A 12,748-nucleotide genomic window follows, 5' to 3' on the forward strand; every position below is an offset into this window, starting at 1 on the left:
TTATCAATTTTATTGCAATCGTGACAAACCAGATTGGCCCTATCTGATCCAGTTCAGGTCCAGTTATAGGTTACTTGGCTGACACTTGACCCAGATATGGTCCATGTTTGGCCATTGCCTGGAAGCCAGACTTGGTCCAGTCATGTACTGTAATTTACTGCAGCATGTCAGCCAAGCAAAAGCAGGTTGTATGGGCCAGAGCTGCGCCGGAGAAATGTTGCTATGTGGGTTGTGATCAGTTGCACCTCTACTTCTGTTTGCATTGCATTTCATCTAATGCTTTATCTAATGCTTTTCTTAATTGCAATTCCTTTTTCAGACAGCACTACCAATGGTTGGAGACATGGGGACATTAATGAAGGTACAGTTTATTCATCTATCTTCCCCCTCTGGGCATTTACGTCTACCGCAGTTTAGTTGATGAAGAACATTAGAAAGTATGAAATTATAATGATAAGCGCTTAAATAAATAAATAAAATGTTGAGTTTACAGTTAGGTCACATGCACCAAAAAAGTTTCCTTTCATGTCAGCAAGACTTTTGTTGTCTTTGAAACCTGACATTTCAAACCACAAAAAGTGTATTTAAAACTCTGTTCCCTTCAGTCAGATCGAGCGTGGATCTTAAGACAGATCTAACCCTTTGTTACCTTGAGCAAGCATCTGTTTTTTTTTTCTTCCTCGGTGAAACTTTCTTTTCAGAGACTCTGCCTTTCCTCCAAAATACTTCCGTAACAAGACACAAATGACAGACTGTAGCCAGAGGGAATATAAAGCCAATTTTTATATCGGAAATCGAACTTTTTAAGGGCTGCGTTATGAATTATTTCATTTTGTGATCTATTGCTCTCTTTGAAACTCCTTGCATTCATGTATATTCAGCACTTAGAAAAAGAAACTTCCTTTCATCTCTCACTCCTCGCTCTTCTTTTAATTCAGGCTTGTAAGTACTTTCTGTTCTGTCTTCCTCTTCCATCACTCTTCGTGTCTCTGTTTGGGCATCTTGTATTCGTATCTTTGCAACCAAAGGAGCGCCTGACAAGATAAACGGCCATTTGCTCAAATACTACTGATGCGGTGAGATTCTGAGGAGTGAACTGTCAGACACAACAACAGCTATTTAGGGTAGCTAATGCGCTGTAATGAGTATGCCTTCGTACACAGAGAAGAGGAATGTGTCAAAACATACAGTACTTCAATGCCAAATGAGCAAGCAAACTTATTGTCATGCTATGTATACTGTAAAAAAGATTTATTGGATTTATTTTTTAAGTGATTGCAAACTATTAATATGGGATGAATTTAAACAAACAAATTAAGTTGAACATTACTAAATTTATTTTGTTTAAATTCAGCCCATATACATTGATTGCAACTACTTACCTTACAAAGAATAATCTTTTTTTTCAGTGTACATTAGATGTAATGGTACATGGCATACAAACCAAATGCCAACACAAGCTAATTGAAAATATGTACATCTGTCTAAATTTTTTGAAGCCGCAAAAAAAACTTACTTGAGCATAAGTTTGACTTGAGTTTCTAGGTAAAATGAACACAACCGGGGCAGTATGATGACAACTTTTGTTTCTTTTTACATTAATCCAGTAATAGGGTTGTATTATTGATGAATCTGTTTGGCTCACTAATCTACCATCGTATGAATAACTGTTCTGAATAACTGTATGAATAACTGATGAGATCCCAGAAGCAGCACAGTTTCACAAAAGAGATAAAAGCAATGCAAAATCAAGGTAAACTACATGCACTTTTCAAACTTAATCACTACTGATTAAGTTTGGGGAATAGTTTAGCTCAGTGGTTTGCTTGGTGATTTGGACTGAACAAGCACCACCTTCTTGTGGATGTGTACGAGAAGGTGGTTAGGATAAGGGTTAGGTTAAATTATTTGAAATATATAAAAAACCTCACCCTAAATAATGTATTTCAGATTCAACAATAAAGTAATGCCCCCTAGTGGATTTGTCATCTGAAATGTGTAACATAAACCTGCAGGGACAGGATGTTAACATGACGTCATATCAACGTTGTACCCCAACTTTGTGGGGACACTGGATTTTGTTTGGAAATGAAAATCGGTTTGACGTCAGAACCCAACATCAGGCTCATGTCAGTGTCTAATGTCTAACCTAAAATTTACCAAATATCAACGTGTAATCATGTTACACCTAGACGCTGTGTGGATGTTACCACTCTGACATCTACAGTATCAGATGTTGAATTTTGGTCACTTTCTAACTCAAACTAAATCAACCAAATAGCAACGTATTTAGATGCTGTTATTGGATGTCAAAATAACGTTGTCCATAGACGCTGGTTAGACATTGAATTTTGGTCAGCTGACGTCTTTACCTAAATCGAACGTATTAACGACCTATGTACTTAACGAACGTACCCGGAACAATGTGTTTTTGCACAATTTTAGGCTGAGGCACCAATGAGCCTAGTTTGGCAAATAGATTTTTGTTTTAACCACTACATGTGCAGAACCTACCCTCTACACTGTAAAAATATCTGTTAACTAATATCTGCTTCCATATTCTGTAATTCACAAGTGTTTTCCAATTGTTTATGTTTGTGAAATGCATTATTGGACCTTGATCTCCGCTGTTGACTTTTAATTTTGACAATTAACTATACAGTTTTACAAAGTGACATTTTAGTAGTTTGAAATAATATAATGAATAAAAAAAAAAATATATATATATATATGAAATATTGTATATATAAATATATAAAATAGATTATAAGCCTGCAAAATAACAAAATGTGCAGGCTGTACTATACACTAAACTATTAAAAATGTTAATAGACCATTTCAATGTGGTCATGTCATTGGCCCATAAACATTACCTGCCTGTTATCAAACTATTTCATAACTGTGACAAGAAGTAATTCAATCATAACGTCATGTTAAAACAGCTATCAAAAATATTTAATCAATATGTGGCTCTTTTTGGATTCTCGGAAGCTATAGAAATTAAAAATATAAAACAGGAAATACGTTGGCACTGTTGTTTTTGTTTACATCCCTCACAATGGTCTACAAAAGCCACTTTTTGAACTTTTCAAGGTTAAAAGTTGTGGAATAAAGATCAGGGTTTCACAATGCAATTCAAAAGCATAAATAAATGGACAACCAGTGTCTCAACCACAGAGAAACAAAAAAACTAATAAATGCTAACCTTTTGAACTTTGTTTAGTAAAGAATCCTGAATAACTTGCATATATACTTTTTAGCATTGATATTAATTATTGTTAAGCAGCAAATCATCATATTAGTATGGTTTCTGAAGGATCATGTTATAATGAAAACAGAAGTTATTATGCTGAACATATATCAAAAAGTGGATGATTTAAATAGTCAAATAATCAAAAATCCTTGTTACCTTAATTTTTTTTAAGTTGAATCAAATCAACCTTATGAGTCAATTGAACTTAAATTAGGTTAAACTGACTTAAAACTGCTTGCATAACTTATAGAATTAAGTTAGAACACAATTAACTTAGTTTAATAATTTACAATGACATATAAACATAAGCTGTCAGGACTAATTGATCATTACATTTTTACAGTGTCATATAAAGTTATTGAATGAGTTTAGAAAAACTGTATGATTTGATGGGGGAAAACAGGATAATTAGTTTGAGAGGGAACATTTTTTAAGTATACTTCACAATTTTAATCCAACATCAAACACAATTTTAATGGTTGGGCTGAATGAATTCAAATTAATTGATACTATCTGTTCAATGATGCTCTGATGCACTTTTACAGCAAAATTCAAAAATGCCAAAGCACTCAGCAAGTCTTTGTTCCCCCCATCGAAACCATTTTGAATTTCTAAATGTGCACTTTTCCCCTTTCCGGCTCTAATGTTAAACATCCCCTCCTGTACCAGTCACATGCAATTTGCTAATTGTCAGTCTTGCACAAAGAACACAAATATAAATGCTCTTCCTGAATCGTCCTGCACTTATTGAGCGTGTCGGACTAATGCACCAGTAAATTGCTACCTTCGCAAAGACGTCGTGCGCCAAAAGTGCATCCAATGTGAAATGTCAATGCAATCCCTGCGACCCATTACAGTAAACCTTTGATTACAGTTCACATGTATACAGTTGCACTCTTAAAGAAAAGAAGCCCAAGAGTCTCAAAACAGCTTTTGAAAGCACCTTCGCTATTGCTTTTCCTGTTTCTTTCTATATCATTGGGCAAATGTGTTGAGGTGTATGCATCAGGCTAGCAAGGTTAAGTCCAGGAAAAAAGGCTTTGAGGGGAAAAAGTGCGTACTTCCCTAATGCATGCATTTTATCAAGTTGTTTGTATCTTCAGGTCTGACCTTTAGCTTTTTTAGTAATGTGCAAAGCTCAATTGCCGAGCCATATGTGTCTCTGAAAGCTGGTAAAAGCATATATCCAGATGGCCAGACATGAATCTTACACTGATTATGCAATAAAGGTCACTCCTACAGTAGCTGATGAATGTGTGCAGCGCATATAAGGACACTGGAGTGTTTTTAGAGTCTTTCTGCAGCAAATGTGTGGTAAACTGTGCCATATTTTACTACAGCTGTCCTATAGGAGAAATGAAAAGTTAATTCTCCTAATGTATGACTTTTATTCATTTATGACTGCTCATAGAACTAGCACTCGTCAGAATCAAAATAGGATAATTAAGGAATTTACAGGTATTTAAAAATCTATATAATACACACACGCACACACAGGTACATATAACTCTTGAATATCTAATAATTTTGAGAAAATGCTTCATTTTAATGTATTATGGCTAGTTAGTACAGTAATTAACTTTTTTTCATATTGGCAATTCATTTACTTAAAACGTAAATAAACTATTGTCTGAAAAGCAATATGTTGACTTTACTTAACTAAATTAGTAGACTAGCTGGACTTGACTTAAATTTAATACAGTAAATATGCACTTTCATTTACTTGAAATTTTAAATGTAAAAGGTTTAATCACTTTTTGAGTCAACTACTTGCTTTTTGCAGTGTGATTGTAATTATGTTGCATTTACAACTTTAACATGCAACATTTTAAGCATATAAAAAGGGTTTCATTTCATCTGTGCCATTGAATAACAGGCTCATAACAGGTCTTTTCTAAATATGTGGACTTCATACAACATTCAGCATCCTGAGCTCCTCCGAACAGGAGAGATGAAAGGAGAGAAAGCGGGTTTTCTGCATCTTACATTGTGTGTGTGATTTTGGCAGAACGCCTGCAGTGTGTGTCAGACCAGAGTACCAGGGTTACCAGGGCAGAAAGGAGAAAAAGGTTCCCCTGGAGCGTCAGGTATCCCAGGAATGGATGGAGAAAAGGTAAAAATGGCTGGAATGCACATTTAATCTCCTCACTAATTCATAAGCCTTGCCGCCACCTGAGATCATGTAGTGTTCAGTGCTGTCATCTTTTCTGGCTGATGCAATATATATATTATATATATTCCAGTCCAGTTGTTTGAAATGCAGTGTTGTTAAGATATACTTTTTGTGAAGCTTATAAGTATCGCATAATTCTAAAAAGAAGTGTATCATTGTATTAAATCTAATTCTGCTGATGCTAGAAATGGTCTCAGAACTTTTCTGAAATACAATTATAATAACATAAAGTGTCCCGTTATGCTAGTTTATAAGTTTCTGATTTGGTTCTGGAAGGCTCATTGCAATAGCTTTATATCTATCCAAGGTCAAAAACACTTTCATTTTGTTATAATACACACTGAATACACACATCATTTATCACTATATCTCATATGGTTTGTTCACACATCACACATCTATCACACATCTATCACACATCTATCTATCTATCTATTTATCTATCTATCTATCTATCTATCTATCTATCTATCTATCTATCTATCTATCTATCTATCTATCTATCTATCTATCTATCTATCTATCTATCTATCTATCTATCTATCTATCTATCTGTCTGTCTGTCTGTCTGTCTGTCTGTCTGTCTGTCTGTCTGTCTTTCTGTCTTTCTGTCTGTCTGTCTGTCTGTCTGTCTGTCACTCATTCACATTCATACACTACAAACAATTTTATCTTACCCAATTCACCTGTACCACATGTCTTTGGACTGTGGGGGAAACTGGAGCACCCGGAGGAAACCCACACGAACGCAGGGACGCCAACTGACCCAGTCGAGGCTCGAACCAGCGACCTTCTTGCTGTGAGGCGACAGCACTACCTACTGTGCCACTGCGTCGCCCCACTATAGAATATTTACAGTAAAATATTCAATTTGATAGGTGTCTCTCACATCGTCCTACAGTGGCATTATAGTATAGTGTACAATGTTTTATAACAATAGTCTATATAATAAACACAAAAGTTACTTTCCTTGATAATTAGTTACTTTTATAACGATGCAATTCAATTACTAACTCATTTACTATTTAAGATAAGTAACTATAACTAATAACTTTTTAAAATACTGCCAAAGTGATATCATTTATGAAGTAAATGTGGCCTAAGTGTTTCTTGGGCTGCTGCATACAGTATTCCCGTGTCTGTTGTGTGGATTTAGCTCCTTAACTACTGTGCTGGCTTTGACAGGGGGATCAGGGTCTGCGAGGCCCAGCTGGAAATCCTGGAAAAGAGGGTCCGAAGGTAAGCTGCCCTAAATCGAAGATTACAAAAAAACTCTTGTGATCTGCTGACACAAGAGCCCCACATATATCCACAGACTTCTTGGAAGTACAATCACTTACATTTCTTTCTTTGAAACGAGGCAAATAGTTGAAGTCAGAATTGTTAGCACCCTTGTGTATTTTCCCCCAATTTCTGTTTAACGGAATAATTTTTTTGACACATTTCTAAACATGATAGTTATAATAACTCATTTCTAATGACTGATTTCTTTTATCTTTGCCATAATAACAGGACATAACATTTTACTAGATATTTTTCAAGATACTAGTATTCAGCTTAAAGTGATATTTGAAGGCTTAACTAGGTTAATTAGGTTAACTAGTAAAGTTAGGGTAATTAGGCAAGTCGTTATGTAACACTGAATTACACTGTAGACAATAGAAAAAATATATTGCTTAAGGAGGCTAATAATATTGACCCTAAAATGGTTTAAAACAAATTAAAAACTGCTTTTATTCTAGCCTAAATAAAACAAGTAAGACTTCCTACAGAGAAAAAAAAATATATAAAAAAATTATAAAAATATATTTAAAAAATTGCTCCATTAAACATCATTTGGGAAATATTTGGGAAAAAAGACATTCACAGGAGGGCTAATAATTTTGACTTCAACTGTATATTACTTGCTGGTGCTACAGTTAAAGCGATAACAAATGCTTTACAAGCAGTACGGTGTCTGAATGTGAGAAAGAACTGAGGCCAAAGGATAAAAGATTAATAATGTATGAGAGCAATCTTTAGAGAGAATCTAAATCAAAAGTGTGTACTACTTGTCTCGATGATTGTTCATCTATCTTACAGGGAGTGAAGGGCGAGAGAGGCTTTCCTGGTCCAATGGGGGACAAGGGTGATGAGGTGAGTTATGAGAATAACACTGCATTTACAGTATTTGTGTAACTTAATGTAGTTTGACAGCTGAAGGGATCTTACTATTTGGAGTTTATATTTTTTTATCTATCTCGTATGTGTATTTAACGGTGTGATTGCTTTGTTAGAGCAGTTCATTCATTTTCATTCAGCTTAGTGCCTTATTTATCAGACGTCGCCACAGCGGAATGAACCGGCAACTATTCCAGCTTGTGTTTTATGCAGCGGATGCCCTTCCAGCTGCAATGCAGTACTTGGAAAAACCAATACACTCGCGCACACACACTCATACACTACTGCCAATTTAGTTCATCCAAGTCACTTATACGGCATGTCTTTGGACTGTGAGGGAAACCGGAGGACTTGGAGGAAACCCACGCGAACACAGGGAGAACTCCACACAGAAATGCCAATTGACCCAGTCGGGACTCAAATCAGCAACCTTCTTGCTGCGAGGCGACAGTACTACCCATTAAGCCACTGTGCCACCTTTGTTGGAGCAGTTTATCTGAATAAATGTGAACACTACCATCTGAACTTTGCTTTGTACCATACAAATTAACTAAAATTGATTAAAAGAGGCAATTCAATCCACTTCTAGTGTGGTTCAACCTAAATGTGAATGCAGCATTAATCCAATGACATCTGAATTAACCAAAAACAGGACATGATTTCAATAAATGTGAGTTTTACAGTAGTAATCAAAAATGTATTTTTCCAGGGGTCTCCGGGTGTGCCAGGATTGCCTGGATCTACAGGCCGCACAGGTTCACAGGTAATGCCTTGTGGTCATTTGGTTTAGCTAAATAATAATCTTTTTATTACTAGTTTTGTCTCTAAACAAAAGTATGCCTCATGCATATTCCTCTGAATCCAGGGAATGAATGGCAGACCAGGAGCTGTTGGGCCCCAAGGACAAAAGGGTGATCGAGTAAGTATAATTAAGTGATAATTTCTGATTTAATCATTTAAAATACCATAAAGGGTATTTAAAATTAAAATTATATTTTAAAGATAGAGTAGATATTGCAGTAGTTTTATCATCTTATGGTGCAACACAAAAAAGTGTGTGTGTGTGTGTGTGTGTGTGTGTGTGTGTGTGTGTGTGTGTGTGTGTGTGTGTGTGTGTGTGTGTGTGTGTGTGTGTGTGTGTGTGCGTGCGTGCGTGTGTGTGTGTGTGTGTGTGTGTGTGTGTGTGTGTGTGTGTGTGTGTGTGTGTGTGTGTGTRTATATATATATATATATATATATATATATATATATATATATATATATATATATATAATAACTCAAATATTTTGTGATGACTTTTAATTTCTGGTAATGACAGCATTTTACGTTTTCAATCAATATTTCTTAAAAATAAAACACTTTTGTTGGGTCTTGCTGTCATTATTTACAAATTTGTCATAACAAACTAAGATGAGCCATTTTAATGCTTTAAAATCCTATGAAACTCCCATAAAAGTGGTCTATTCACACTATCAGTCTTCTGAGGCCACATGATTGGATAGAAAACATCTTTATCATTTTACATATTTGGAATATTCTACAAAAGAGTACAACAATGACTAAATATGAGTCTAATATTTTTCTCTCACTTTCCATAACAGTAAAGTTGTCTGACCCATCTTCATCAGTATGAGTTACATGCACTGTCTGATAAATGACTGGAGTAATTCTCTCACAAAGTTGGCTGGAGATAGTGAATATGCCGCTCTGTGTTGGATGAGCTTGCGGTGCACCCTGCGGTGTTGCAGATATACACCAGAAAGGGAATAGAGGCATTTTTCATTGGTTTTCATCAGCTGGTCAATTCCGCTGAAAGGCAACCCAGTAAAACCAGGGGGCAATGAGCGTGTCCTCGAAACTTACAAAAAAGTTTTATCTGAAAGCTGTTATTATTCACACCATTTGCTTACATCGGCCCTAACTCTCGGTGCAATAACATACTCTGAGAGGAAAAGTTTGTGTTATGCATGTAAAAAACAAGATGTCTTTTTTTTTTTGTACCAGGGCAGCGAAGGACCACCGGGCCAACCCGGACCTCCTGGACCCCCTGTAAGTTCTGGTGCTCATTGCAAATGTTTTGATGACTTTGTGCGAAATCTAAAGATGTGGAAGTTTAAAGAGTGCATTTTCTGTGCTAAGAAAGTATGGAAATATTATTTTCAACAGGATTAGTCAAAGTTTTTTCATCAGTTGCCACATAGATTACATTGTTAACATTATTATTATTATTGTTATTATTATTATAATTTTTGATAATGCAACCGTATTTATCATTTATGGAAAAACAGCCTCATGGTTGACTCTAAATATTAAGATGACGAAAAAGTATTATTAACAACAAACAACAAACATATAAATGTACACCAATAAATACAGGTGGGAAATAAATATTTAACACATCACCATTCTTCTCAGAAAAGGTGTCATTCACTTAATATTTCACTGGTAATTTGGTAATAAAATCAAATAGGTAAACAAGCAAAAATCTAATCTAATTAGTTTACAAATGAAGTTATGTATAATAAAAATTAAATGACCCAGAAAAAAAGTATTGAACACATGAAGAAAGGGAGGTGTAGAACGGCAGTAAAACCCGAGACAGCAGCTGAAATCTTGCAGTAGTTATTCTGCAAACCTCTGCCCTTTGTCATTGTAAATTAATATTAGCTGCTTCAGTCTTACATCTACATTATCAGGATGATGAAGATGAAACCAGACTGGACATTTCAGCAAGACAATGATCCAAAACACAGCCAAGGAAACTTTTAAATGCTTTTAGAGAAGAGATCGTGCAAGAGATCTGCAGTGGATGGCAACATCAACAGCCTGAGGTATTGAGACATTTGTACTGCCCATTACATTACAAACCACTGGAGATGGCAAATTATTCAGCAGGATAGTGCTCCTCATACTTCAGCCTCCTCATTTCTCGTTTCTGAAAGCAAAGAAGGTCAATATTCTCCAGGACTGGCCAGCCCAGTCACCAGACATAAACATTATTGAGCATGCCTGTGGTAAGAGGGAGGAGGTACTGAAGATGTATCCCTACAATCTTGATGAACACTGGGAGTCCGGCAAGAACGCTTCCTTTGTCATTCCAGATGACTTTATTAATAAGTTATTAGAGTCATTGCAGAGATGTGTGGATGCAGTCCTCCAAGTTCATGGGAGTCATACACAAAATTAACTGTTTTTCCACTGAACCATGACTTTATGTTCTATACTGTGCATTATTTCTGGTAAGTGGCAAGACTTTTGTCTAAGCAAAAATAGACCTTACTGTCCTAATTAAATAATTAAAAATCAAGGCATCATCATATTTTATTATTTGGCCTTTGTCTTTCATATAAGCCACTTCTGATACCAAACAATCAAATAGAAGTCGAGTTATTATTTGTTGTTCCTAAAACTTTGATAGGCTACAAGACTTTTGTCAGGTAGTGTAAATTCATCCATTCATGTAAGTCTTTTAATTTTAAACTCTTAATATTAATTTGTCAGATGATATGTTAGTGTCAAAGACGCACAAAGTAATATGAAAAGCACAAAAATATCTCAACGTGTATTATGTAAAATAATTGCTTGTATATCAGTATGTTATGTCTGTAAATGAGTCTCTTATATGTCTCTTATATGTCACATCTTGATTTTGTCAAGTACGATGCAATTCTGGATTAACATGCATGTTGATTCTGGAACATCATTTTAATTGTAAAACATAATCCACACCCATTCCCTACCCCTAAACCCAGCCATAACTGTAAATTATTCCCAAAATTAAAGGGTAATAGTTGGATAAAGATCATGCAAAAATGCAAAAAACTTAACCGAAAGCCTATACATAAACAATAAACATATCCCTTAATTCTGATTTTCTGATTGGAATGTTATTCGAGGATCAACATAGATGTTAATCCAAGAACAGGTTCTATTTGGTGAAATTAGGTTAAGGATGTTCTGTTCCTAAGATGTGTCATGCATATCTTCTTCAAATTGACCAAATATCAAATTTTGTAAAAAATAATAATTGTTAGATTTGAAGATAAGAAGTACTGAAAACAAACCTAAATTTTTCAATATTGATGGATGGTATGCTTCGTGGTTATGAAATTAAGGCTGTCATTTCAGCCCTAAGCTGATTTTACCAAGTAGGACATGATCATTTATTAACATCTATGTTGATCCTAAAACAACCTTCCAATCCGTCAATCAGAATTAAGGGATGTGTTTACTGTTTATGGGGTATAAGGTTAGGTTTATACACTTTTACATGATTGTTATCCAACTATTTCTCCTCTGGAATTTTGGGAATATTTGCAGTTATGGTTGGGCTTAGGGGTTGGAAATAGGTATGGATTACATCTTCCAACAAAAATGAAGAAAAATGGCGCTCATAAACAATCATAAAGCCCTCATGCTGCAGGAATGAGGAGGTCTGCTGAAGGCGCACAGCTGTCGTGAAGTGAGGAGTTTGCGTCTTTAATAAACGACGGCAGTTTGCGTTCACTGAACAGTAATAATTAATAAATCTATATGAAACAGTCCCTTAAAAGTCACGTCTCGCTTTCAGTTTCGGGCTTTGGCGCATTTTGCACTCACACACAAGCGTACCCCGCCAAAGCCCAAATGAACCGGGCTCAGGCACATCTCTTCTAACCGGGCCAGGGCCGGCCAAGTGAACCCTGCTTGAGCCCGATTCAGCGCACTCACACTTCTCAAACGATCCGGGAAACGGGCCTGGGCACGGTACGGATGGCATAGTGTGAGTAGGCCCTTATTTTGACCTGAGCCAGTGTGCAACCACCTAAAAACCTTGTTTGTTTTGTTTTGTTTGTTTAAGGGTGCTCCATATTCAGAGGGCAACGGGATGAGCAGTATCTATAAGCTTCAGGTAAAGCCACGTCATTCAAAACTTCCAGTATGTGATGACATTTATTTATTGTCTCTATATTTAAAACCTGTGTTAATTTTTGCAGAACGGAGCAGCTAACGGAGGTCAACCCGGACCACCAGGGCCTCCGGTATGTGTTACATTTTTTAAATGATATCCCACATAAAACAGTTGTTTTGAACTTCACCCACCGCAGGGACACTTTTAATGAAGTTTAAATGTCAATACACAAAGAAGCGCCATTGATTCCAGAATCAGTATTCGCTTTAGC

At 35.9% G+C, this 12,748-nt stretch overlaps 1 protein-coding gene across 1 annotated transcript in view; it reads left to right on the plus strand.

Moving 5' to 3' along the window:
* Positions 1–12,748, plus strand: part of LOC137487330 (uncharacterized) — a 202,115-nt gene that overhangs the window by 133,021 nt on the left and 56,346 nt on the right. Inside the window, exons 20-28 of the mRNA XM_073920131.1 lie at positions 320–361; positions 5,262–5,366; positions 6,612–6,665; positions 7,509–7,562; positions 8,296–8,349; positions 8,452–8,505; positions 9,591–9,635; positions 12,427–12,477; positions 12,563–12,607. Of these exons, the coding sequence (XP_073776232.1) occupies positions 320–361; positions 5,262–5,366; positions 6,612–6,665; positions 7,509–7,562; positions 8,296–8,349; positions 8,452–8,505; positions 9,591–9,635; positions 12,427–12,477; positions 12,563–12,607 (504 nt within the window). The remainder of the gene's footprint in view (positions 1–319; positions 362–5,261; positions 5,367–6,611; positions 6,666–7,508; positions 7,563–8,295; positions 8,350–8,451; positions 8,506–9,590; positions 9,636–12,426; positions 12,478–12,562; positions 12,608–12,748) is intronic.

Source organism: Danio rerio, chromosome 13 (assembly GCF_049306965.1).
Source record: "Danio rerio strain Tuebingen ecotype United States chromosome 13, GRCz12tu, whole genome shotgun sequence".
Lineage (NCBI taxonomy): Eukaryota > Metazoa > Chordata > Actinopteri > Cypriniformes > Danionidae > Danio > Danio rerio.